General features: G+C 64.4%; 2 protein-coding genes across 6 annotated transcripts in view; one reads left to right on the top strand and one right to left on the bottom strand.

The window, feature by feature from the left end:
* Positions 1-45: 45 nt before the first annotated feature.
* Positions 46-20,797, top strand: NFKB2 (nuclear factor kappa B subunit 2). Of its 5 annotated transcripts, XM_044420182.1 has the most exons (23): positions 46-135; positions 603-681; positions 2,802-2,842; positions 2,946-3,044; positions 4,385-4,536; positions 6,722-6,828; positions 8,287-8,445; positions 9,090-9,194; positions 10,081-10,166; positions 10,746-10,884; positions 10,960-11,073; positions 11,821-12,027; positions 13,011-13,152; positions 13,965-14,079; positions 14,275-14,482; positions 16,380-16,549; positions 17,397-17,499; positions 18,312-18,517; positions 18,766-18,844; positions 19,027-19,199; positions 19,274-19,385; positions 19,468-19,584; positions 19,627-20,797. In XM_044420182.1, exons 1-22 carry the CDS (start codon positions 112-114, stop codon positions 19,578-19,580), a joined length of 2,733 nt encoding a protein of 910 aa, XP_044276117.1. In that variant the 5' UTR covers positions 46-111; the 3' UTR covers positions 19,581-19,584; positions 19,627-20,797. The 5 variants fall into 5 exon arrangements, with proteins under 5 accessions (XP_044276117.1, XP_044276115.1, XP_044276118.1 ...); XM_044420180.1 differs by having other exon boundaries at positions 19,468-20,797; XM_044420183.1 differs by lacking the exon at positions 46-135 and having other exon boundaries at positions 4,357-4,536; positions 19,468-20,797.
* A 1,693-nt stretch (positions 20,798-22,490) lies between these two features.
* Positions 22,491-25,955, bottom strand: part of PSD (pleckstrin and Sec7 domain containing) — a 39,546-nt gene continuing 36,081 nt past the window's right edge. The window contains exons 13-16 of the mRNA XM_044420179.1: positions 24,658-24,815; positions 23,944-24,088; positions 23,484-23,627; positions 22,491-22,715 (exon numbers count right to left, since the gene is read on the bottom strand). Of these exons, the coding sequence (XP_044276114.1) occupies positions 22,491-22,715; positions 23,484-23,627; positions 23,944-24,088; positions 24,658-24,815 (672 nt within the window). The remainder of the gene's footprint in view (positions 22,716-23,483; positions 23,628-23,943; positions 24,089-24,657; positions 24,816-25,955) is intronic.

Genomic DNA, 25,955 nt, shown 5'->3' on the forward strand with positions numbered 1-25,955 from the left:
GGCGGCGGCGGCGGCGGGCGGGCTGGCTCGCCTCCTTCCTCGCCCTCCTCCGCGCTTTCTCCCCCGCGCAGGGCCCCACGGCGAGTTCCGGCACCGCCGCCCCGGCGCGCCATGGACTGCGACGGCTACCCCACGGTGAGTCCCGGGGGGAAGGGGGCGCGCAGGCCGCCTGCCGGAGGGCCGCGCACGCAAGCGGGGCAGGCCGGGCGCGCCTCGGACTCTGGCGGGGCCTCGCGGGGCCGGCCTCTCCCTGCGGGAGCAGCGATCTGCGCTCCCCCGCTGCGGGGCCGGGGCGCTCCCGAGGCCCTCCCGGCCGGCGAGCGGGAGCAGAGGCCCGGGGAGGCGGCCCGGGGGCGCCCACCTGCGGGCTGTGCCTGCGGGGGGACCGCCTGCCCCGGGCAGGCGCCGCCGCAGCCCATCCTGCCCCGGGACCCCTGCTCCCCGGCGCGCCTCCTTTGGCCGGAGACGCGCATCGGCTGGCCTGGCGCACAGAAGCAGCCCTCTCGCCTGCCGGGCCGGGCCGCCCTCCCGCCCGCCCAGGAAGGGCCCCCCTGGCCGGGCCTGCCCCCTGCCGCCGCCTGATTCGTCTGTTCTGCGTGCAGTGCTTGGACCAGATCGACTACGACGACTTCCAGTTTGGCCCTCATCTGATGGAGCAGAAGGAGATGCTCATGGAGACCGGTAAGGGGCACGCGCAGCTGCATGCTGCCCGGCCCCCCAGGGCTGGGGATGCCCGGCCTCTCCCCAGCCACCTGCCCCCGCCAGCTGCTCGCCACCTTGGCGGCCTCCCTGCAGGTGGTTGCGGCAGCTCTGCTGGGAGGCGCTCTGGGGGCGGCTCCCTGTGGACGGGAGGGAGCACTCGGGGTGGCCGGCAGCCGGTGTGGGTGCCCCGCAGGACGCGTCTGCTGGCTGGGGCAGAGGGCAGTGCCCCCAAACAGGTGACCCCAGCAGGGCTCGCGAGGGCAAGGTCTGCCCCCCTCCTATCCACAGGCCCTGTGTGTGGGCTGTAGGGGAGGGTCCAGGGGGCCTGGTTGGTGGGGGGGGGGGGAGGGGAGGGTGGGTGAGGTAACCACTGCCGTGTTGCACACCCCCTTGCTACAGCCGGCTTGGCGGGTGCCCGGTCAGCCTGCCCGTGGGCCCCGGGGGGGCTGCCTTTGCAGGCCTGAGCAGTGCCCTGCAAGGCGTCACTCTGAGCCGGCAGAGGCGTTGGGATCCCCCAGGCTGCTGGTCCTGGGGAGGGTCCCCATCTCTGCTGTGGGCGCCTGTTCAGGAGCAGCTCAGGGTTTCATGGACTCCCTGAGAACGGCTGGGTGGCCCAGCTTATCACTGGCTCAGCAGGTCACACCGAGGAGTGGGGAAGGGACCTGAAATTGGGGCCACTGAATTGCCCCACCGTACTGGTCAGGTGGGTGCCTGCTGGGATTTGGACTCCTTGCAATGGCTCCCCTTGGCAGGGGTGGGGGATTCCCAGGATGGCCTCTGCTGGGAGGCTGATGGCCCAGGTGGTGTCCAGAGGGCTCTGGGGACTTTCTGGGGATCAGGCTGATGGTCCTGCGGAATCCCTGCCTGATCCCGGGAATGAAGAGATGGTGCAGTTGGTCGACTCCAGAGCCCCCTCTTGGTAGCGGAGCCCATGCGGCTCCGTGAGCGCGGTGAACGAGGACCGGAGAAGGCGCGAGGGCGGAGGGCGGACGGCTCTGGGTGGGCCTAGTTGAGTCCCAGCACATGCCTCCAGCTGCACATACAGTGGTTCCTCGGCTCATGAACTTAATCCGTTCCAGGATCTGGTCGTGACCCAACTGGTCGCGAAGCAAGTCCGATTCCCCCATGAGGTTCACTGTAAGCAAGGTTAATCTGTTCTGGCCCCTACAAATGTGGTCACACCCCGATTTTGGTTGCGAGCCAAGTCAAATGTGCCCATAAGGTTCAGTGTGAATAAGGTTCATCTGTTCTGTAAATATTTTTTATCACAAAATTTGAAACAAAGAACAACAAAGGAATGACTTGGCCATCTTGTAACTCAGAGGCCAGGTCAGCCTCACGAATGCCACACTCGGGCTTCTCTACAATTTCCTTCTTCATTTCAGTGGTTATTTTTGTCAAAGCCATCGTCTTACCGTTCTTGCTCTGCACGTTCTGGTCACCTTCATTACTGCTCTGCACATACTCTTGACCACCGTGCTCGCTCTGTGCTTTCTTTGGAGCCATTATGCAATATTGCTATTGAATAATACTTCACAGCAAGTGACCACAGGTCTGTCTGCAACTGTGAGCGGGGAAGTTGGCTGCGCTTGCGCTCGTGCAGGGAACATGGCCGCGATCGTGGTCGTCACCCGATGCGGAGTTCACTAACAGAGGCAAAGTTTTTCTGAAATTTTTGTTTGTGAACTGATTTGGTCATGAACTGAGGCGTTCATGAACCGAGGTACCACTCTATGTGGAAGCCATGAGCACAGGATAATATGACTTAATTTATACAAGCTACTGTAACTTTTAAATCTGTGTTTTAGGTTTGCTTATAAGTTTTTTGTATGGTAATCTTTTATGGATTTTTTAATTCTCTTTGTATTTTATATTGTATTTTGATATGTTGCTGTAAACCAACCAGAAAGCTTCATTTATTGGGCCGGATGGAGATGAAATAAACAGATAAATAAAATGTGGAATGCCAGGAGATTTGGGAGGGAGCCTGCTTTCAGCCGTATGCCTGTTTCATCAATAAGATTTCATTTAGCTGGATTCTGTGTTCTGCACATGTAAAATACTGGACCATTCACAGTGTTTGCCTTTTCCGTCCTCAGTTGAAGGTCCGTTCCTCACTGTAATCGAACAGCCAAAGCAGGTAAGAGCTCTTCGCAGGGGGGCAGAGCGCCTGCCCGCCTCCCGCAGGCGTTTGCACAGCTGGCCACGTGACGGCGTGTCTCTCTCTTGTGTCACCCCGGCAGCGAGGCTTCCGTTTTCGGTATGGCTGTGAGGGTCCCTCGCATGGTGGGCTGCCTGGAGCATCCAGTGAGAAAGGACACAAGACCTACCCGACGGTCAAAGTGAGCACTTCTTGCACGTTGTGCTGAGATTGTTAAGAAAAGGCTTTGAATAATTGTTTAAGCTCTGCTTATCGCTACGGTATCTGAAAACCTTGAAATGCGCTGATAAGCAAGACTGGGCTTGCTGTGGTCGTTGGCCAGTTGCCTGTTCGGCTGTCTGTGCTTGTGGGCAGCTGGCTGGGATGGCTGGTGGCAAGAGCGATGCTCCCCCCCCAGCAGCGAAGGCTCTGCCAGCACCAACGAGGCCCCCGGGCGGCCACTTGTTCGCGGTTTGCTTGTGCTTTGCATAACCAGCGGGAGAGCTTGGTGTAATGTCTGAACCAAGGATCGTGCTTTATAGCACTCAAGCAATCCAGGATCCTCAGTTCCACAGTAAACCTGTTTTAGAACCAGCTTATGATCCTGGATTGTTCCAGTCCATTAAACTGGAATCCTTGGTTTGGGCATGCAGGCTTAGACTACCTGGTTTGCCCACTTGTATGAAGGCAGAGGGCAAAGCAGGAGCAACCAGCTTGTGGATTAATCACCCGGAATGTGTGTCTTATTATTATGTGCAAACACATCTACGATTCGGTTCAGACCCTGTGCTAAATGGCACTAGGCTCTGCAAGAGCAATCGCACCACAGGTCGTCTTGCTGGCCGCAGTTAGTTGAACGCGAAACACAGTCGGAAGCGTGTCGCGTGTGTCTGGCCGCAGAGGAGGCGGGAGCCTGTGAGTGCTGGGACAGGCCAGAGCCAGGCTTGCAATTTGAATGTGCTTTACGTCTGAATCAGTGCCTGATGTAGAAGTGTGAGGAGACACATCTCCAAGGATGGAAGCTGAAACTTCAGCGTGGGGAAGGAAATGAGCGGAAAGGTTAGCCAAAGCCACACTGCTTGTTTATCATGAAGCCAAGGATAGCCAAGGCCAGGGATCTCTCAGCAAACCCTAGAGATTAAATTTCTAGGAAAATGCTTGTTGTTGCTGTTAGCACTTTGAAATCCTCAGGCATGAGACACGGTAAAGGTCACCGCTCGGTAACTGTTTGTGATCGCGAGTTCCTCCTCTCCCATTTGTTTGTGCTCCAAGAGGAGAGTGGAGGGAACCGAGGTGACCCAGCGGGGGGGGGGGGGGGGGGGGGCTTCTCTGGCTCACCGCGTGGGCCTTGGGGGCAACACATGGCACGGGGAATGGAGGTCTGCCTGGATGGTGACGCTCTCCAGAGGGGCCCAGCGCTGCTGGACATTGGAAGCCGTTTTCCTCCCGTGGGGGAAAAAGAGCCTGGAAGGATTCAGCTCGTGGCAAAGCCCTTTCCCCCGTCGCGCTTTCAGACCTCCGTCTGTCCCATCCCATCGGCAGATCTCCAATTACGTTGGACCGGCGAAGATAGAAGTGGACCTGGTGACGCACACGGACCCGCCACAGGTGCATGCCCACAGCCTGGTGGGGAAGCAGTGCAACGCAGCCGGCAACTGCACCGTGGCTGTGGGCCCGAAGGACATGACAGCGCAGTACGTATGTGCCCGGGGCGGGGGCGGGGGCGGGCGGGGGCACCGCCGGCTTCACAGTGGCAAGGCGCACTCTGCGCCTGGCAGCCACCTGGCCCGATGGCACAGCCCTGCCCCTGCTGTGCGCGCGGCTTGGCTCAGAAGGCCTTGGCGGCGGGAACTGGCCCTCTCGGGAGGGCCGTCCTGCTCCTGCCGCCCACACGGGGCCTGCAGGGCAGGCAGCGCTCTAGCTGGCTTGCTGGGCGGCCGGGAGGGCAGGCGGCCAAGGGGCATCCGTCGGAGCGGGGGGAGGCCCCGAGGGCCTCGCGGCATGTCTGGCTGCTGCAGAGCCAGCGCAAATGCTCAGTCCATGTACGGAGCGGGTCGGTGTGACCCCGAGGCTCTGCTTTGCTCTGCTTTTACACGTTAAACGCTCTGCTGTCTCGAGGACGATGTTCAGGCTCAGTTGGGTTGGGGGAGAGAAAATGCAGTGGAGGAGCTCGCGCCTGGCAGACCCTCCTTGGTCCCACCTCGACCAGGAAGCAGCAGATTCCAGCGAGCGGTGGGTGAGCCCCGGGTGGCTCAGCTGGAACGAAGCTTCTTCGCAAGAGCAGCTGTCTTGGAGCTGTCTCCCTGCCTGGGCGATGGAGTCCTTGGCCGCTGCAGGCAAACTGCAGGAGCACAGCACTGCTGCTCTGCTCGAGCCAAGAGGAGCCGCTTCTGGCCCATGAAGCTGCTGGATGTCACATGGCGGGCCTGGTTTGTCCCGGACTGGGCGGCTGCATCGCTGTCCGGCGCCTGCTGTGGAGCTTGCCCTGCGCCCGCTGCGAGAGCACCAGCGAGTTCCTCCGAAGGGGTGTCTGCGTGGGCTGCAGCTCGCCATGGTCCGCTCCTCTGGCCAGCCTCTGTGCAGGGGCAGCGGTCGAATGGCAGTGGCTTGGAGGGGCCGTGTGGCTGGGCTGCCACTCACTCCTGCCCAGAACGGAGAAGTGCCGTGAGGTGTGAAACAGTTCCCCTAGCCTTCCACCGAGCTTTGCGACACCTGTGTGAGAGAAGCCAGGCTTGCCCCCATATCGCGGGCCGTGGCAGAGGTGGCAGCTTCACTGAGGTTTGGGCTGAGAACATCTGGCCCGCAACATCTGGCTGGCATTCGGACACAGGCACTCCCTTGTGTGCCGGTGGGACGCATCCCTCTGTTTGTCAGCTTACCCACCTCTGTTCTGTTCTTGATGAGAAGACGAACCCACGAGATCAGGGACCCCTGGGATGCCTTTGCCACCACGGATCCTGGATCAGCCAGAGCGCCTGCTCACTTTGGCTGAACTCCTTCTGCTGTAGTTGAGGAAACTCGTTTTCACTCCCTGGAGCGTGTTCCGGGTGCGTTTTCATGGAGGAGTCCGTGTGGGCCACTGGGCACACTGAAGAATTCCGGGAGAAGATCAGCCTGCGCTTGAAAGCTCGCGGCAAAGCCTTTGGCTCTGGGCCATGAGGAGCGATGGAAGGCCCTGAAAGACATGGGGTGGCACAGGATGCGGAACCTGCATCGTGGACAAGAAGCTCCTGAGTGCTGAGAAACAAAATGGTTTCCCACAGGCAAAGGCATCGGGCAGGGGGTATTTTATCTCCCCATTTGCTTAACCTGCATGTAGAACAAGCCACAGGGAAAGCTGCACTAGGATCAGAGCGAGGAATGAGGATTGGTGAAAGACACATCAGTAATTTAAGGCGTACAGGGGAGAACTATCACTGGCCGAGAGCAGCCGCAGATTGAGGAGGCTTCTCATGAACTTGAAAGACGCACCTGCGGAAGCAGGACTGCGGCTGAAACATTCAGGAAACAGAAATCCCAACTACGGACGAGTTACGGAACCGTCTTGTTGACAATGGAGAAATTTACATGGTGAAAGATTCTAGGTAGCTTGGCTCGATCGTCGGTTCAAAGGGGGGTGCAGCCACCAAATTAATGACCTGGAGGCCCTTGCTGCCCAGGTGGGTAGCGCCTGGTTGGCTGCAGGTCCTTTTTGTGTGCTTCACCGCACCTCTTGCTCGTAGGATGAGGTAAGCGAGCCTCTCCTTGGGAGGCTAGTTGTGTAGCTCCTCCCGGGGTTTGCGGTCCTCCTGCAGCTGCTGTCAGCCCCTGTGGGCATTCGTTGCTCCTGGCTGTGGCTCACGTGGAGGTGAGGTGTACAACCATTGTCTCCTTTCTCAGATTTAACAACCTGGGTGTGCTCCACGTGACCAAGAAAAACATGATGGAGGTCATCAAGGACAAACTGCAGAAGCAGAAGATGCGGAACCGGCTGCAGCCCCTGACAGGTGACTCTGAGCTGGGAAAGAAACGAGGGACGGTTTGCCAGGCCGCTGGCGGGAGCGGGACGTTGGGGTTCCTGGGCTGCCCGCCGGGGAGCTGATTCCCTCTTCTCCCTGCGTTGGATGTGGGGTGCTGGTGGCACAGGCAGAACCCGGCAGCCGGAGTGCTTCCTTTCCTTTCCTTTCCTTTCCTTTCCTTTCCTTTCCTTTCCTTTCCTTTCCGCCCCTGTCCCTTGCTCACCTGCAGTGGGGCAGCTGGCGGCGGCCTGGTAGCTGTGCTGGACAGAGGCCGGGCCACCGGTGCCGTGGGCCAGTCAGGCGCCCTGTGGGCTCTCTGTGGAGCGTCCACCTGTGGCCACGCAGCAGTTCCGCTTCAGTCCTCAGGCAGTGGGGTGGAGGGAGTGGGTCTGCCCTGCCTCTGCTGTGCGGAGTGGGCTTGAGCCAGCTGGCTGCGCTTTGCCGCGGCTCCCTCGGATCGGTTGTGTGTCCCCTGCAAGGCTCCCCAGGCAGCATTCCCAGTTGGCGACGCAGGAGTGAGGCTTGGAGGCTTCCAGTTCGCCCATGGCTGCGCCAGGAATCCATCCCGTCGGAGGCCCCGCAGCCTCTCCCCAGAAAACCCGAAGCACGTGATGCGTCTCGGTGCAGCAGTGTGGCGGCGAGGGAGGCTGGCCTCGAGGCGGGAAGGGGTGGCTCATTCCAGGGCCCAGGATTGGAGCCAGGGGGGTGATCTGAAGGGGTGTGTAGTGCCCCCCGGGTAGCTTGGGTAGGCATGAACTCCGTGGGGCCAGATAGGGGGCAGATGCAAGTGGTGGGCCTTAATGAAATGAAAGATGGGAGGCCTGCCCGGCCTCGTGGCTCTGATGATAAAACGGGACCGGTCTGGGCATGCGCCGTTCTCCTTGGAAGGTGGGTGGCACATGTGCACGCGAGTCCAAGAAGCGGTCCAGAGGCAGAACAAGTCAAGGTGAGGGGCCCCGGGTCATCGGGAGCTGTTGTGAGGGATGAAATGGCATGATCTCCAGCCAATCCTGGCCCTTCTCGGTGTGCCTGGCCGTCTGGTTTCCTAACCTATGGTAGTTACATGCACACACCTGACCCCTGCAAGGCTCAGGAAGAGCTGGTCGGGGGCACGATGAGTCAGGAGCACCTGGTTTTAAGTGGGTCCTCGCCAGGAAGTCAGCAGGGCCTTAGCAGGCGGCTTCCGCTTGGCCGTTCTCCGCCACTTCACAGTCCTTGCAACGCGCAGCTTCGCTGTAAAGGCCGGGCTGAGCGTTCCAGTCCCCCGTGGAGCTCCCTGTCTGGGCGGGGGCACGGCCCCTGGAGGCCCCCCGGGCAGCAGCCCTCGTAAGGAGCAGGTGCCCAGGTGGAGTCGGGGAGGAAGCTTAATGGTTGGCATGGGGGTCCTGTGCAACTCCCTGCCGGCACCTGGGCGCATCCTGAAGTGCAGCTGGTGTCTCTCGGCAGAGGCGGAGCAGGAGGCCCTCGAGCAAGAGGCCAAGGAGCTGAAGAAGAGCATGGACCTCAGCATCGTGCGCCTGCGCTTCAGCGCCTTCCTGCGCGACAGCAACGGAAACTTCAGCCTGGCCCTGAAGCCAGTCATCTCGGACCCCATCCACGACAGCAGTGAGTTGCGGCCCGGGGAGGAGGACGGGCCGGCCGGCTGCGGGCCTCTGCGTTGGCTGGGCCGGGCCGCTTCCCCGTCTCCCCCTTCCGGGCAGCATGTGGCTCTGGGGCGGTCTGGCCGAGTCCCGTGAGGGTGTGCATGGGGTGACCATGAGGGCGCTTCTGGGACGTGTGCCGCGTGGCCTGTCCTGCCACGCTGCAGAGCGGTGTCACCTGCAGGCCAGGGGTCCCTCCGTGACATGCACGTGCTCTCGGGGCTGCTCCGTGCCGCTGAGGGGAGCTTGTCTTCCTTCCTTCCCCCAGGAAGACCAATCATTGTGGGTGGTTTTGGCCTTGGAGAGGTTGTGGCGCGTTAGCGACCTCCCTTCGGAAGGGGAGAGAGGAGAAGGGCTGGCAGTGACCCCAGACTGCTGGTCAAAGCAGAAGGCGAGGCCACAGCAAGGTCTCTGTGCATTCTCAAGAGCCTGGTCCTTCTCTGCAGTGGGATTTGGAGAGGCTTGGAAGTCGCGTGAGGGGCTTCCCGGTGTTCCCGGAGCCTGGCGCAAAGGGGTGCCCGTGCCCTCCTTTGGGGGCGTGGGTGTGGCAGAGGAAGTGGGTCGCCGCAGGCAGGCCCTGCATCTCCTCTGACTCCCTGTGTTCTCCAGAGTCTCCCGGAGCATCCAACCTGAAGATCTCCCGGATGGATAAGACGGCGGGCTCGGTGCGAGGCGGGGATGAGGTGTACTTGCTGTGTGACAAAGTCCAGAAAGGTAGGCCCGCTCCTGCTGTCCCCGTGCCGCACCCGCTCCGGTGCTGTGCGTGTGCTTCGAAGCAAGGCGCCAGAGGTGCGTTTCCGGCCTCCGTGTGCTGACAGGGAGTCCCAAGAGCTTGAGCCGCAGCCCGCGAAATGCAGGCGTCTGCCCGAGGCTCTTGGCTTGGAGGCCCCGGTCACTCCTCTTCTTGGAGGGTGCCGGCGTCGTTCGTTGTGGGGTGACTGCCCGAATGTGGGCCAGCGCCCTGCTGTTTTGCTCTGTTCCTGAGCAGGCTTGCTCAGGAAGCATGAGAAGTGCAGGCCGGGTGTCCCGGGGCACCCTGCGCTTCTCTGCATTGGTGCGAAGGGAACAGCGGAGGAGGAGGAGGAGGCTGCTGCGAGGAAGAGGCCGAGCCCCAGAACCGTGCGGCAAAGCGCTGGGGAAGTCTGGGGGCCCCTGGTTGCTCTAAGCAGAACAGGAGTGGACTCTTCCTTGTGCCCCTGTCCTTTCTCGCACTGTGGCCACCTCTCCTGGGAGGGGTCAGAAAAGGGCATCCTTTGGTCCTTGTGGTGGGAGATGCTCTCCCCGCCCAGGAAGACGGCCGGGCATCAGACCTGCCCAGGAAGAGAGCTTCCGGCTGTGCTGCAGGACACGGGGTCTGAAGGAGGCTCTTGGAGAGCGCCGGGCAGAAGCATCAGCGCTGTGGCTGCGTAGTGGGTGTGGCTGGCAGGGCGCGTGTGGGGGGGAGCATGGGCCCCAGCAGCATGCGGGGGAGAGGGGGGGCGGGGGGGCAGGGCTCCTCAGGCCGTGGCTTGAAAGTCCGTGGTGCGCAGGCAGGGCAGCAGGCGGCCAGTCCTGATACTCTGATGGGAAGCATCCCTCCTCCTCCTCTCCTCTCCTCCAGATGACATTGAGGTGCGCTTTTACGAAGATGACGAGAATGGCTGGCAGGCCTTTGGGGACTTCTCCCCCACCGACGTGCACAAGCAGGTATCCGTTCAGCCGCGAGAGCTGCTGCGGGTGCAGACCTGGATTCCCACCCGGGACCACCGTGCGCTGTGTCTCACACACTGCCTGCCGCACTTGCCTGTGCTGGCGACCGGGCGGTGCGCTGCGGTCACGGGCGCAGGCCCAGCTGCCTCTCCTGGGGGAAGGCAGAGTGAGGCGGCTGCCCCGACCCACCTTGGCTCAGCTGCTCCTGCCCCAGCCGTGAGAGCAGGAACAGGCCAGTGGCCGGGCAGGGCTGCCTTCCCCAGGGACGGTGCCTGTGGAAGGAGGTGCCGCCTCCGATGGCTCCCCTTCTGAAGCGCACGGGGCCTCCTGCTTGCCCGACCTCAGCCCTGACAGGCGTCGGGGAATCAGCGGCTCAGCCAGCCCGTGGGTGTAGCTGGTTCTCGGTTCCTGTGGCTGAGCAGTGGAGCCGGGGCTGCTTTCTCGCCTCCAGCCTGCCTTGGAGGCCGCTGTCTCGGCAGTGTGGGGTCCGTGGGACCCGATGGCCAGACCGTTCCTGCCTCCCCGCCCTGGAAGCTTGCCAGGCACCCGCCTTGCCATCTGCTCTCGTCCCCGCAGTACGCCATCGTCTTCCGCACGCCTCCCTACCACCAGGCCAAGATCGACCGGCCCGTCACCGTCTTCCTGCAGCTGAAACGCAAGCGCGGGGGCGACGTGAGCGACTCCAAGCAGTTCACCTACTACCCGGTGGTGGAAGGTACGAGGCACTCGGGCAGCGAGCCACTCCTGCTGCCGGGCTGTCACTGAGCACCGCTCTCTGCTCTCGCTGCAGATAAGGAGGAGGTGGAGCGGAAGCGCAAGAAGACCCTGCCGCAGTTCCCGCAGCACTTCGGGGGCGGCGCGCCCATGGGAGGGGCTGGCGGCGGTGGTGGCGGCTCCGGCGGAGGTGAGCGGCTCTGTGCGCGTGGCTGCCCTGTGCGTGCTGCGCCACCCGGTCCGCGGTCTTCGCAGACTTTGGTGCCGAGTTGCGCGGTGGCGCTGCCGCGGGTTGCAGACGCCGGGTGCGCCTCAGGATCCTGGGAAATGAAGCTTCCTCGTAGAACAAACCCCAAGAATTGGCCAGTGGCTAGTTTGGGTGGTGGAGGGGAGATGGCCTTTGACGTTCGGTGGTTCGCCTGAGCTCCCGCCTGGGAACCCCAGCAGAGACGAGCGCCTTCCACGGGCCGCCCTGTTGCCCGGCCCGGCCCAGGCCAGCGCGAAATGCCTCTGCGGCTTGGTTTCTGGGGGGAGGCCGCAGTCGGATGGGCCTCTTGGCGACACAGAGCAGGAGTTGGTGGCGTTAAAAACAGCTGCCAGCAGCCGCTGAATGGAGCACGCCCTGCGGCTCCCGCTGCATCTTGTGGGACGCGTGCTGCAGCTCAAGGCGCCTGGGTCGAGCTCTGCTCACCAGCGGCGACCACACGACATGTTGGCGGCCAGCCTGAGGTGCACGGCATGAGCCGAAAGCGCGAGGGCTGCAAGTGTCGGCATGGTCGGCGGTCGTTCTGGCCGGCTTGCCGCCAATGAGTTGCCGCACTGCCTTTTGCGCGGGCCACGCACTGCCGTCGCGCCTGCCAGAAGGCCTTTCGCGCGGGCCCTGCCCCTGCAGCCGGGGCCTCACTCCGCATCATGCGCTCTCTCCTGCCTGCTGTAGCCGGGACCCCCTGGCACTCCTCCGGGTACAGTCCGTACAGCAGCAGCGTCTACCTGCCTGGAACCCATCCCGCGGGCAGCTACCAGGGTGGCAGAGGCATCCGGATGCCTGGCAGCGCCGGAACGGGAGATGGGGGGCACGAGCTCCCGGAAGATGGGAACCGCGTCTGCCTGGAGGAGAGGGACTACATGCCGCTGCTGCAGCACGGTAAAGGCGGGGAGGGCACCTGGGCCCGGGGGGCGCAGCGTGTGGTGCGGGGGGTCCCTGCGCTGGCCGCCCTGCGCCCCCAGAGGGCCGGGTGGGTGTGCGTGCAGCAGGCCCCCCACTCCCTGTGGGCAAACGTGTTGCACATCCATGATCGCCACCGCCTGCGCGGCACGTGCTCCGCTCTTGGCGCCCGAAGCCCCGTGGGTCCTTGTGTGGGCTTCCATGGAAGGGGAGCCGAAAGGCGGAGTGGGGGCGCCTCTCACTGGGGAACGTGTGGTGGACAGAAGCCGGCCGCGTGCAGCACTGCCGGGTCGCCACGCTCCACTCCGGTGCCGTGGGTCGGCCCTCAGCCCTCGCGCGCAGGCCGGCTGCGGGCGACCCGTTCCCCGGTTGGAGTGAGAAACAGGCGTGGCTTGGAGGCCTGCTGGGCTTGCAGCCGCCCGCTTCTGATGCCTCGCCACCCGCTGGGGGCTGCTGCGGCAGCCGCGCCCTCCTGCGTCGGGGCAGCGTGGCCCCCCCGAGGGGCCAAGCCCGCCGGGAACCAAGCACCCGTCCATCGGTGCTTTCTAGGCTGCGCCGTGTCTCCTTGGGCGTCTCCTTCCTCCTCGCCCCCTTTGATCCGTGCTCTGCACACGCACTGAAGTTGCTCCGCCCTGAAGTTGGCCAGGGCAGAGCGGGAGGCAGGCAGGGCCAACTGGCTCGGCGCGACCGCAGCGGAGACTGGGTTGTGCGGCAGTGGCGGCGGTGCTGCCTCTGGAACGAGGCCGCCAGGCTGGCTTCTGTCAGGCGCCGGGAGGCGGCCTCGTGCCCCGTCGGGCAGCTTGTCCAGCGTTGTCTGCTCGGGGTGCGGGCCGCGAGCGGCCGTTCTCGGGACCACGTGCCCTGCCACTGAGGGGGGCCTGGTGCCGGGGGAGCCGAGGGGGGTGGCGCACGGGGAGCCTGCGCCAGGGGCCTGCTGACCGCTGCCTTCCCTGTCCGTGCAGCCCAGGCCTGCCGCTCGTGGATGCTGGGCCGTGCCCGGCGCAGTGCCCAGGCGCTGCTGGACTACGCGGTCACTGCCGACCCGCGCATGCTGCTGGCGGTGCAGAGGCACCTGGCCGCTTCCCAGGACGAGAACGGCGACACGTGAGTGCAGCGCGCGCGGCACGGGGCCAGCTGGGCCCCTGGCGGTTTGCTGGCGCGGGGCAGCCCTGCCGGAGGGCCGGGAGGCGGGTCAGCCGTGGAGGATCGGGCTGGGGCCCTGCGGAGCCCCACTCATGAAGGACAGCTGTCTTGGCAGCTTGAGCACCTTCCCTCAAAGTCGGGCAATGTTTTCTGATCCCTGATCCCCGAGCAACGTTTCCCTTCATTTCTGAAAAACTGTGCCCTGTCTTGTGGGGCAGCTTTGTAGAGACTTTTGAGAAACGCTCTTGCCCATGTCTGGTTATGCTGCTTTCTAGACATTTGCAGCGTCTTTGGCCTTTCTTGCATGTTGGGCAACTGTGGGCATTCGTGCTTCCGCCTGAAATTCACGCACACCGCAAGCCGATGACCGCGAGGTTGGGCGCAGGATGGAGCAGGGGCTGCCCAGTGCCCGGGGGTGGGGCGGGGGTGCTCCCTTTGAGTGCCCTGCACAGTTGCTCCCATTCAGCTTAAAGCAGCGCCTGCTCTTTTCAAAGTCTGGTCTGACCGATCTTCGGCAATCTCAGGCTTCGCGCTCGCTGAATAGCCTGTTCCCTGCGAGCAGCATGTGGTTTCCGCTTGGCATGGGCAGCCCCTCTGCTGTGAACTGGGGAAGCGCCCAGGGCGGGAGGGCAGAGATGGTCCTGCAAATTGGGGAGTGGAAAGAGACGGGAGCTGGTGGCGCACCCCGCTCTCCCCGGGGTCCCTTGCGCCTGCGTGTGCTCGCACGGCCCTGCGCACCCTCACCACGCTGCCACCCGGGCTGTCTTCCCCAGGCCTCTGCACCTGGCCATCATCCACGAGCAGACGGCCGTGATCGCGCAGCTGGTGCAGGTGGCGGTCAGCATCCCCCATCAGCGCGTCATCGACGTCGTGAACCACCTGCAGCAGGTGCGCCGGGCAGGGCCGGACTCGGGTGCCGGGGCGTGGCGGGTCGTCTCCCACCCACGTGGCAGGCTGTGGGTGCCTGTGTCCCGGCACGGCCTGCGGGGCGCGCTCGCTTGTGGGGGGCCGAGCGGGTGGGCCCACGCCAGGCCCCGGCCCCTGCTCGCCTCCCCACTGAGCCGCCCTCCCGCTCCTCCGCAGACGCCCTTGCACCTGGCGGTCATCACCCGCCAGCCCAGGGTGGCCGCCTTCCTGCTGCAGGCCGGGGCGGACCCTACCCTGCTGGACCGCTATGGCAACTCGGCGCTGCACCTGGCCCTGCAGCTGGACGACGAGGAGATGCTGCGCACCCTCCTCTGCCACCTGGGCTCCCACACGCGCCGCCTGCTGGAGACCCCCAACTTCCTGGGTGAGCGAGACCAGCGCTGCTGGCGAGTAGAAGCGGCAGAGCGGGGGCCCTGGCAGAATTCAGGCGACTTTGAATCACGGGGATCCCGTGGGAAACAAGCCTCCCTGCTCCAGCGGAGGGCCCTGAGCTGTGGCAAAGAGCCTCCGCACCTGGCTGAGCCGGGGCGCACCCGAGTCCCAGAGGGGCCCCAAAGGGCCACGTTGGAGGGGCCCCGAGCGGCCCTAACTGGCAGCAGAGTCTGCTCGGGGGCAAGACGCGTTGGCCAGCTTCCGTTTGGGCTGTGTGCAAGCTCAGCGTCCAGGCCTTAGAAGTCAGATTGCAGCCACAAGGTCAGAAAGACATATGCCAAGGTTCGGAGCTCGGCTTTTTATTTAGCTTAAAAACACGTGTGCACGCAGGTGCACGCGGACACACACACACACACACACACACACACACACACACACACACACACACACACACAGAGCTCCTGTGCAGACGGCTCCTATTCTCGAGGGGCTCCGGCGACCTAGATTCCCCCTGATGCGAGGCTCGTGCCATCGGCAGTTGGCCACGCCGTCCCTGCCTGCGAGAGAAGCTCCTCTAATCCGGCCGGCTGCAGCGGCGGCTGGGGGCAGCGAGCTGGCGCAGTGCAAGGCGGGCTTCTGCGAGACCCCCTCACCCGGCAGGGGGAGCCCCAGCGGCCAAGCAGCACGGCTCAAAGTCGCTTGGCAAGCACAGAATGAAGCACCGGTGGGCGTTAAGCCACCGAATGAGGCAGCCGGGCAGGTGGCCATCCCTCAGCTTCTCTTAAAGGGTCGCCCCCTGGCAGGCCCTTCGCTTCGTAGCGGAATGAGCGACCTGCTGGCCAGGGGAGCCGCGCAGAGGTGCCAAGGCGGCAGCGGGGCAGCACTTCCCGCGTGTTTTGCACGTGCTGCACGCTTGCCTGCCTGTGGGCAGACACAGGTGGGGGGCGTCACCTCTGCCCCCCTCCTGGCTCTCCTCCGCCCTCACCACGCCCGGGGACCCAGGAAGCCGGGCTCTGCGCTGGGGCGGCGTGCAGCCGTCTGCGCCCTGGAGCGGGGCGGCTCCCGCCAGCGGGTGAGCGTGGCAGGGAGGGGTCCTCAGGCAGAGCTGGGGCTCTGGCAGGCGTGTCGCTGTGTGGCGAAGCGCCTGCCTGCCTGCCCGTCACGAAGGCCGCCTGGCTCCATGTCACCCAGAGAGCCCGGTCAGTAGCCCCGGGGCTGCGCCTGGGCCTGTGGCCTGCACCGTCTCTGGCGCTGTGGGCGATGCGGTCCCGCGGTCCCGGAAGCCCACCTGCGTTTGTGGGTAGGAGACTGAGCTCCAGGACTGCCGGGCCGGGCTCCTCCGCGTGCAGGGCCGGCCGGGCCAGGCTGTGGAGGGATCCCGCAGTGTGGAAAATGGGGCGGCCCAGGTGGGGCAGGCCATGCTTCTGTGGGAGAAATGGGCCCGGCCCAGCCCGGCCCGGGGGGGAGCCAGGCTGTGGGCTTCTGCCGCGGGGGTGGGCGGAGCGCAGCTGAGCCCTGGGCCAGGCCAGCAGAGCTGCCCCAAAAGACCAGGGTGGAAATGCTGCCGGTGGCCCGAACGGCGGCCGAGCACACAGTATAGGGGCCCGGCAGCAGGCGCACAGTTTGCCGACACCGGCGTCAGGGGCCTCCGCAGGCATGCCCCAGGCAGGGGGTTGGAGTGCCCGGCTGCGGGGAAGACGCGGCCGCCGTGGGCGTGGCGGAGGCTTGATGGGGGCGGGACGGTCCCCGCATCCTCTGGGTGCACCTTCTGTGGGAGAGCAGAGGAGGGCTGGGAAACGATGCCAGGGAGGCATCGCGCAGCCCGGGCGAGGGCCTGCTTCAGGCATGGCAAGGCAAGGCAAGGAGCGCCAGCTTCTGTTTCCCCTCAGGCCTCTTCCCGGTCCACCTGGCCGTGAAGTGCAAGAAGTTCGCCTGCCTCGAGCGGCTGGTCGAGAAGGGCGCCAACGTGAACGCGGCCGAGTGGCAGAGCGGGCGGACGCCTCTGCACCTGGCGGTGGAGATGGGCGACCTCAACCTGGCCACGAACCTGCTGTGGAAGGTGCGTGGGCTGCCGGCTCCGGGAGAGCCCTCCCCTCCCCTGCCCATGGCCTGCAGCAGCGACCGCACACACGGCCCGGGGAGTTTGCGGTGCCCAGGAAGGGGCGGCCTGGGCGTGGCGCCCCCGGCAGCGCTGCGTCCTGACTCCCTGGGAGCGAGGGGGCGGCGGGCTCAGGGCTGCTTGGCCGTGTGGCTGAGGTGCCTCGCCGAGCAGCCACTGGAGGGAGGTTCTGATGGCCGTGGGCCTCCCGGACCGTCCCGGGGCAGCCTGTTGCCGTCCGATTCAGCACGACAGTATTCTGCGTGGGGACACGGGGGCTTCCCGGAACGCAGTCCAGGGGGTCCCTCTGGGGTGAGCCTCAGAGGGCCTCCCCACCCTTCTGCCGGGACTTGCTTCTGTCTTGGGCCGGAGCGGGCCGAGCCGACGAGCTGCGCCTGTGGGGAGTGGGGGCGCCTTGCGGGGCATGCTGCTGGCCCCCCGCGGGAAGTGCATGGCATCCCCACATGGCCCGTGCTGGCGGGGCGTGTGCCGGTGCCGCTCATGGGCCGGTACTGCAAGAGACACAGCAGGTTGTGAGGTGGCTGGGGCCCTTTGGGGCCGGTGCGGCCGGGCAGAGGGCGACAGTGGGTGGGGGAGGAGGGCCCAGGCACAGGTGGCTTGGACCTGGTGCTTGACCGCCCGGGCACATTTCCCACTGCTGCTTCCGTGCCTTTTGGGGCCCTGCCTGCCCTTCTGCTCCAGCTGAGGCCGGAGGCATGGGTCGCCCGGCTGTCTGGCCACACGGGGCGGGCAGGGGAGGCTTTTCTGGACCCGCTTGTGCGCCGCTTACTCTCCTTTCTCTGTCTAGCTGGGAGCCGACGCAAACGCCCAGACGTCCTCCGGGAACACCCCTCTCCACTTGGCAGCGGGCCTGGGCTCCCCCATCCTTACCAAGCTGCTGATCAAAGCAGGTATCCTTCCCCCGGCCAGCATTCCCTGGTGGCTGGGCTTAAGAATTCTTCTGAAAAGCGGTGGGCCGACTCCTGAAGAAAGTGGGGGGGAGTGGGCACTCCTCCTGCTGCCCGTGCCCCTCGCGCTCACAGGGCGCGCATGGCCCAAAACCCTGGGAGAGGCCGCCCAGCGCCTGCGTGTGCGTCCCACGTGGATTCCCTCCCGCACCTGCACGCTGCCTGTGCCGCACCTGTCGTCTCCCGAAGTCGAGCCAGGAAACATTTTGCGTCAGGCCGCCTGGCTGAGCGGCTCCGCTGATCTGCACCCGGGTTGTCCAGGCGGGGGCCGCCAGCCGCAGGTGCTGAGCTCCCCGGGGCCATCTCGCCACGGGGATCGGACTGTGGGCCCACCGTGTGGGCCTTTTGGCTGTCCTCTCCTCCTGCGCGGCGGTTAGCAGAACCATAATGGCACCCTGGTTCCGCTCGGGGGCCTCTGTGTGCCACATCCACGTTGGGATCAGTGCTGGATGCTCGGATCGGCGGGGGGAATACGAGGTTTTGTGTAAATAGCAGTGCACAAACCGAAAAGTTTTCTTCGACGTGCGTGCATTGGGTTTGTTGCGCCGAAACAACGGTGACACAATAAAGGGATTTCCCAGGCGCCTGCCTGGGATGAAGGAGAGGCAGGCCGAGCAGCTGGCGGCAGACGGGCCCGGCTGCAGGGCTTGGCTGCTTGGAAGCGCCTGCTGCTGCTCCTGGCCGGTGGGGGCTGCCCTGCCTCCCTTGGCCCCCGGCTGCAGCACTCTGGCCGACGGCTCTCCGCCTCCCGCCAGGAGCAGATGCCCTGTGTGAGAATGACGAGCCCGCCGGGGCTTCCTCGTCCGACACGAGCAGCGACACGGACGCGGAACCGGACGAGGAGGGAGCTGCGGAGGTGTGGGCAGCCTGTCCTGGTGAGCGGGACATGGACGCACCCGACCCGCGTGGCGTGAAGCGGCGCCGGGGGCACACCCCGCTGGACCTGGCGTCGAGCCCCAAGGTAGGTGGCACGTGGGGGGCTGGCTGGAGTGCTGTCGTAGGGTCCCCTTGGCCGGGGGGCCTTGCTTGGCGGGCACGCCTCCCCGGAGATGACGGAGTTCCGGCGCTGTCCCCGCCAGCGCCTCTGCTGTCCACCGCCGCCTTTTGCTGCGGGGAGGTCTGTGGCCTGGGGCTGCAGGGCGGGGGGGGCCTTTCAGCAGCTGTTCCTGGTGGGGCCGCTCAGGGCTGTCCGGGCCTCTCTCCCTCCAGGTGCGGGGGATCCTCCTGCAGGCCTCGCGGCAAGGCCCAGACGCTGCGCAGACGGTGGTGGCCGCCACTCCTCGGCCAGGTGGGCTAGCCGTGCTGTGCTCCGGGGCCCCGGGGGTGCTCTGCCCGTGCGGCTCCTGACGGGGCTGGGTGCACAGCAGGTCCCTCCAGTCCACGGAGGGAATGGGGTGCCCGGGGCGCTGCTCATGGGGGCGGGGGCCAGCTGCCCACTCACCTGGGCCGTGCTGCTCTCTCCTGGACCAGGGGACCTCCTGTCTCTGAGTGACAGCACCCTGCAGAGCCTCGAGCAGCTGCTGAACCAGGAACGCCACGGGGCCGACTGGGTGGAGCTGGCCAAGCGGCTGGGTCTCGGCAGCCTGGTGGAGAGCTACAGGGCGGCGGCGTCTCCCAGCCGGAAACTGCTGCTCGGCTACGAGGTCAGTGCCCCCCACCTCCGCGGGCCCTGACCCGTGGGAAGGTGCCCCTCTGAGCCCCGCCTCTCTCTCCTCAGCTGGCCGGCGGCAGCCTGAGGGGCCTGCTGGAGGCGCTCGAGTCCATGGGGCTGACCGAGGGGGCGGCGCTGCTGCGCGGCCCGGAGGCACTCGCCAAGCTGCAGAGCACAGGTAGGCCCCGGGGCAGGGGGGCAGGTGGGGCGGGGGCGTGTCCTGGGCTCTGGCCACTCACGGCTCTCCCTGCCCCTCGCAGAGCTGAAGGAGGACAGCGCCTATGGGAGCCAGTCCGTGGAGGAGGACCCGGCCGAGCTGCCGGGGAAGCTGCAGCCGCCTCCGCCCCGCAGCCAGCAGGAGCAAGTGCACTGAGGCCGCCCCGGGGCCAGGGTTCCTGCGGCAGCGGCAGAGCCGCGTGGCCCCAGCCGGCTCCCGGGGCAGCAGCTGGCCTGCCGAAGACAGGACTCCGCTGGCCGCCGGCTGCCCTCTTGCCCCGAGCCACACGTGGGAGAAGTGTGCCGCGGGACCCGTGCTCGGCCTGGGCCACGTCGGCCGGCCGGCCCCGGAATGGCCCTCGCAAGCTCCCGGGATTTCTGGCGGTGCGGCTGCCTCGCGAGCCGCCGGAGGAGCGCCGTTCCGGGCCCCTCAGTGCCTTGCAAGCCCCTTCCAGTGGCCGCCTCCTGGGCCCGGGGCCTCGCCCCCCCCCCCCCCCGTTTTGGAGGACTGCTGAAGCGGGTGAGCGCGGCGTCCAGGGTCCTCCCGCCGCCCCGCCTGCTCAGAGGGACCCGCTCCCTGCCGCTCGGACCCTTCCCGCAAGCCCACCACCGCCTGTGCCGCAGCTGCCTCGGGCGCTGTCCTCCGCCGTCCGTTCCGAGGTGCGGTTTTGACGGCTACCCACCAGCAGGTGGTTCATCTCTGCATTACTCCAAAGAGAAAAAGGGCAGTTCCTGAAGATGCCACTGGTGCCTGCATCATCCCGCTTTCGTGAGAAACGCCCTGTTCCAGCCCAAGTAGCTGCTTACGCTTGCATGCCCTATTTAAAGGAGGGGTCCTCTTTTGTGGAGTGTGTCGTGTAGGACAGGCTAGAGCTGCTAAGGGGGGGTGTGCACAGCAAACGCCCCGGTGAAGGAGCGAGCGAGCGAGCAAGCGAGCAAGCGGCAGCCCCTGGCCTTACGGGCCCAGGCTCGGAGGCGCCTGCGTGGGCTGGTTGCCAGGCTGCTGGAGCTCAAATGCCTTTGCTCATTCGACTTCCAATTTTGTTACTGGAATACACGATGCGACTTTTCCTGTTCCTCTCTTGCCCGAGCTCCTCAGGTTTCAGGCATTTTGTGACCAGGAAAGAAAATAGGCACAGAGAGGCCAAAGGAGTGAAATGGCAGGTGGTCTCCTGGGGAAGATTTCCGGAGGCCCTGGCTCGGAGGCCTGCCTGCCTGCCTGCCACTGCACAGAGATGCATCAGTCTGAGGAAAAGTCAAACTTCACTAATAGAAAACGGTGTTAGATACACTTAGGTTTTTAAATTTTGCTAGTCAAAGATGACAACTTCCCTGGAAGATCTGAATTAAACCATTTCTTACGCTTTCAGCTTATCCAGATGTATCTTTCAAAACTTGCAATATACATCTCGAATCTGCTTGATGGCCGCCTTATGACTGCCTTTCCTATCGTGCCTTCCTTAGGCTGTCACTGTCCCCGCTATCGACATGGGTCTGTTTGCATTTATTTTTTAACTTCAGAAATTAGTTTCTTGTCTCATGCTTTTTCTGGCCCACCCTTTTTCCAAGCCAGCACTTGGCCGCCTTCTCAATCTTCCTCCATCTCTCCCACCACAATGCATGTCTAGATTGTGCTCCTTGTTCCGTGCAGCGCCCCAAGCCCAGTGCCTCCAAGGGGGGCAGCGTGGGGCACCTGCCCCCAGCCGCTTGCCCTCTCCTCCCCTTGCGGCCCCCTGGGCCTCCCCGGAGGCCACCTGGAGCCAGTGTGCAGCAAGCCACGCGCAGACTTGTGGACTCAGGTCCCCAGCTTGGGGGGGGGGGGGGCTCAGGCCCTTTGGGCCACTTGCGTGTGCCTGGGATGGGGGTCGGGGGCCTGGGGGCCGCCGTCTGCAGTGGGAGGGCTGGCGAGAGAACCAGGCTCACTCTGGGGACTGGAGTCGGTTTTACTTCGGTACCAGAAGGACGAAACTGTACAGAGCTCTTGAGTTGTTGCTTTGTTTACAGTCACTTCCAGAGTAGAATAAAAAACAACACATTCGGAGAGTCGGTGCTGGATGCAGCCGCCCTGGCAGGTGGGGGGCACCCCTTCCGCCTGCTGCCCAGCCTGGGCTGCCTTGCGGCCGCGAACACAGCTTGCCCTGGCCGCGCGTGCTCCTGCGCCCGCCCCCTCCACCGCATGCGCCGTGGCGAGCCACGGCCTGAAGCCCTTGGAGAGAACCAGTGGAAGGCGCGTGGCGTGAGCAGAAGGGGGCGGTGCCCTCGGGCCCCTCCCTGGCCAGGCCCAGCAGGCAAGGGCTTGGATGTGCAGCTCAGGCCAGGGCCGGCCCGTGCAAGCCACCCGGTGGCCGGGGCAGGGGGCTGCTGGGGGCACCCTCCTATGGCTTCGTCTTCCGTCAGCGGGCTGTCCCCGCCTACCGTCAACGGACGGACGGCATCCCTGGCCACGCGGGAGGGCTGGAGGGGCCTCCGTGGAGTCCAGCCCTGCTCATGCTGGTGGGGAGGAGCTGAGCCAGTCCAGGGCCGCTGCTGGTGCTGAAGGACCGGCCCCGGGCTGGAGGGGAAGTGCTCCGGGAGCGGCCGGCGTGGGCCCAGAACTGCTGCAGGAGGGGTGGGCATCGCTGCCCACCTCGAGGCGAAGTGGCCCACGGAGTGTGGCGTGTGCCTACCTTCTGTCGTGGCGGACTCCCCTTCCCCAGGCCGCGCGTGAGCCGGCTTTGTCGGGTACTAAAAAGATTGTAAAACAGCGTATCACAAAACAGTAAGAAACTGGCGGGGTGCACAGTATGGAGGCTGCCGGGATCTGGCTGTGTTTGCCCGAGCGGAGAGGAAGCAGGACTCCCCGCGCAGCCGATGCCACATCCCCTCTCGGGGGCCCGGGAGGGCTGCATGGGCTGGGGCTGGGGGCATGGCAGGGCCGAGCCTCTTCCCCCAGCTGGCGCAGTTGACACAGGATCTGGTCCACAGTCAGGTGGCTCCTTGCCTCCCGCGGCGCACTTCCTGGCCACGGAGAACAGAATCATGCAGATCTTGGGACAGGCAGCCGCCCTCAGGGCAGGCCCCCCCCCCCTCAGGATTTTTGCAGGCTGCCGGAGGCTGGCCGGCCACCATGTTTGCCTTTGGACCCGGTGCCAGCCGGCTCCTGGCTCAGCGGAGAGCTGGACGGGGCCTTCCTGAGGCCGTCGTCTGTGCGGCCTGCTGCCTCGAACAGGGTGGCCTCCAGCACGGCCAGGTCCTCGCAGTCCGTCTTCAGCTTGGTGCGCATCAGCGTTGCGTAGGTGCCGTAGCGAGACTTCTGCAAGGGAAGCGGAAAGATGGGAAATGGTTGTGGGGCGCTTCTCCCCTGCCACCCCCACTTTTTGTCCCACGTCCCAGGCACCCAGGCCTTCCCGTGCTGCTGAGCCCTTAGAGAAGCTGCGGGGTGGCGGAGAATCTTCAGGGTGCGGGGCTGGGCTGGTTCTTCGCTCACACTTTGTGGGAACAGCCTAAGTTGCTGGGATGGTCAGTGGGAGCAGAGCAGAGCTGATCGGCGGGTGCCAGCTGTGCAGGGGCTGCATCTGGAATGCCAGATGTTCCAGCTGAGCAATGCTGCTGTGGTGATGAAAAAGGCCCAGGTCCAGGTGTCCCCTCGCCTTCCTGATGGGAAGAGGCTAAAACATTTGCAGGCAGTTTTCAGGGAGAAGGCGCGTGAAGTTTAGGGAGGGCGTGACTGGGGTCCTCACAAGGCGAAGGTGGGCATAGAGGGAAATCTGTCGTCTTTCTAAGACTTGGATGAGGTGAGTGTGCAGTGCTTTTGCTCCGTGCATATTTAGTGGAGAAATGCACTGCTCCAGGAGGTCCCAGAAAATCAGCCACCTGGAAGGGCAACCAGGAAGCATCGTGACAGCCCCGTGGCACCTCCCGCCGTTGGGCCTGCCCTGGCCCGGCTTGCCTGTGGGCCTCTGCTCTGTGGGCCATGGTCTGAAAAAGCCACAGCCACGGCCTGAAGAGGCGGGTTGCCAGCCTGGGGACGGACAGCTGCCCTGGCAGAAGAATCTCCTCCCTCGCTAGGCCCCCCACTGACCTCAAATACCAGGTACTCCTCCTTCTGCTTCAGCTCCTCGTATTCTTTGCCCTTCACTCTCTTCTCGGGCAGGGACGAGCGATGCTCCAGCAGCTCTGCCGCCATGGCTTTGAACTTGGCCTCGTGGCTCTTCACTTGCTCCTCCTGCAGAAGGGGAAGGAGAGCCATTCTGCTCGCGGCCTCTGCTGCCTCCCTGCTTCCCCGGTGGGGAGCCTGCCCCAGGCCACTTCGCCCCACAGACCATCTCCCCTGGAGCCGCCTCTTCCCTTTTTGAGGGCTGCTTTGCCTATGCAGGGTGAGGGCCGTGTTTGTGGTCCGTGGTCACCTCATGTGCAATTCTGCACAGGCACATGGGCCCCGCTTTCCCTGCCTCCCCCCATCGTGGAAGTTTGTCTCTGCCCCCATCCCTTTTCGGCTGTGAACCCGGCTCCGGAATCGGGTGGAACAGGCCCTCGCTCACCTGGGACAGTCGTGTGGCGGAGCTGGGCAGCAGTGGGCGGCTGAACTTCTTCTGGGACCCGATGGCTGCCGGGAACGGGGGTGCGGAGAACATGGCCGCCACCACATTGATGCGCGTGATCCAGGAATGCATCTGCTCCGTGTTCCTGGCAGCAGGTGCGGCGCAAAAGAGGCGTGAGGAGGCATGCTAGTCCACGGCAGGCAATGCTGGGGAAGGGGCGGGCCTCCGGCTCGCTGGTCTATTCCTGGCAAGGGCAGCGGGCACCCGAGGCAGCTCGCCAGGGGTGCGGCACACGCACGAGGGGGCAGGGGGACCCCCGGCCGCAGGCGGGAGCGCTCCTCAGGCCGTCCGCATCCGCAGGATGCAGTGCCAGCATGCCCAAGTCCTGCCCGGAGGCGGTGGACACAATCCACCCAAGTGTGCTCTGCCTGCTGGGGAGGCACAGCAAATTCGAGGGTGGGGGGCTGCAGGTGGCGGAGCGGCTCCAGTGGAAACAGCTGCTGGCGGCAGCTTTTCACTGGCCTCGCCAAAGTGGTCTGAGCGGAAGTGGCAAGAAACCGGTGCCGGGGCGTCAGGCGAGCTGGGGGCAGGAAAGGCAGATGCAGCGGGGCCCTGCCCTGGGCCCCCTGCCGGAAGAGCCCCCCCTCTGCCAGCCGAGTGCCCGCCTTGCTCCCTGTCCCCAGGGCTCCTGGCAGGCCTGGGCCTGCTACCTACTGGGCCTGGAAGAGGAAGACTCTCCAGTCCGCTGTCCTGAGGTAGAAGACGTTGGGCCGCTTGCTGTAGTCAGACGCCTGGGTGGCCAGCGAGTGGTGGATGCTGATGGCGTTCTTCAGCTCGTCCTCCACCAGGGCCTTGCCAGGCTTGTACTCCTCCTGAAACAGGGCAAGCGCGCGGGGTGAGAGCGGCACCGCAACAGCCTTCTCCCTCTTGCTCTCCTCCCGTTTCGTTCTGGCTTCCTCTCGCTTGTGCCAGCTCTGTTTGGACTGAACCAAGTCAGTGTGCCAGCCTCCTTTTAAAAAAATGGGGGCAATTTGTGGGTTGGTTAAATTTGGTCTTGACATTTGCCCAAATTGTATTTGTGCGCTTGCATTTTTTTAAAAAATCTCCTGGTCTTTCTCAACTGTGCGCCTTCACATTTACTGAGGTGTGCAATGAAAGCGTTTCCTCATCGGCATCCTAAGGAGTGCAGGCAGTGCCAAGCTGAACACCGAGAACACAAGGCTGCAGGCCGGTTAATGCTGGCTTTGCTTTCCGACAGCCACCGTGCTCACAACTACCACTGCCAGCAGATTGCCTGCAAGACCTTCCAGCTTTCAGGTGCAGAGCTGATGCTTCTCAGCCACACACACCTTTCCCACACTTCCCTGAACCTCCACGTCGAAACGTGTGAGCCGCTCCACTTGCTCAAGTTCCCAGTTTTGACAGGAGCTGTCACACCTCAGACTAGCTTCTAAAATGGGGACTTTAGCGAGGTGAAGCACTGTTCTGCTTTTTCCCCCACTTAGAATGGGAAAATCCCTAAATCCAGAGGTTGGCAAGCAGTCAAAATACTGTTGCAACACATTGTATCCCAATGCATATTGCATTAAAATCGCTTGCTGATCTGTTTTTAAAAGCTTGTTCTAGAATTCAGTGTTACTGTTTCCTTCACAGTGTTACTGTTTCCTTGTAGTTTGATTGTTTCATATTTAGATGAAGAAGATAAACCTTGGTGGGCATTTTGCACTGTGGAAACATGATTTTGGGCCGGTGGAGCATCCGGGTTTCTGCAGCCCGGCTCTTGCCCCATGCTGCAGCCCATCATGGCAGGGCCACGGAGTCTGGCCGAGCAGGTGCTGCCTCGCCCCCGCCAGCCAGCGGGATGGAGGAAGCGCCAGAGGCACTGCCCCCTGCACGAAGGCAGGCCAGGCCCCGGCTGGTCCGCACGAGCGTGTGTGGCCCGGCCGGCCTTCCAAGCAGCCTTGCTCGCAGTGCGGGGAGCGCCCGAGACGCGTCCCAGGGCTGCTGCCACG

Source organism: Varanus komodoensis, unplaced genomic scaffold (assembly GCF_004798865.1).
Source record: "Varanus komodoensis strain SLA01 unplaced genomic scaffold, ASM479886v1 scaffold11, whole genome shotgun sequence".
NCBI classification, from domain to species: domain Eukaryota; kingdom Metazoa; phylum Chordata; class Lepidosauria; order Squamata; family Varanidae; genus Varanus; species Varanus komodoensis.

Coding starts and splice junctions, on each gene's coding strand:
- NFKB2 (XM_044420180.1), top strand. CDS start 112: ATGGACTGCGACGGCTACCCCACG. Junction 4,537..6,721: donor CCGAAGGACATGACAGCGCA/GTACGTATGTGC, acceptor CTCCTTTCTCAG/ATTTAACAACCTGGGTGTGC. Junction 17,500..18,311: donor CAAGCTGCTGATCAAAGCAG/GTATCCTTCCCC, acceptor GCCTCCCGCCAG/GAGCAGATGCCCTGTGTGAG.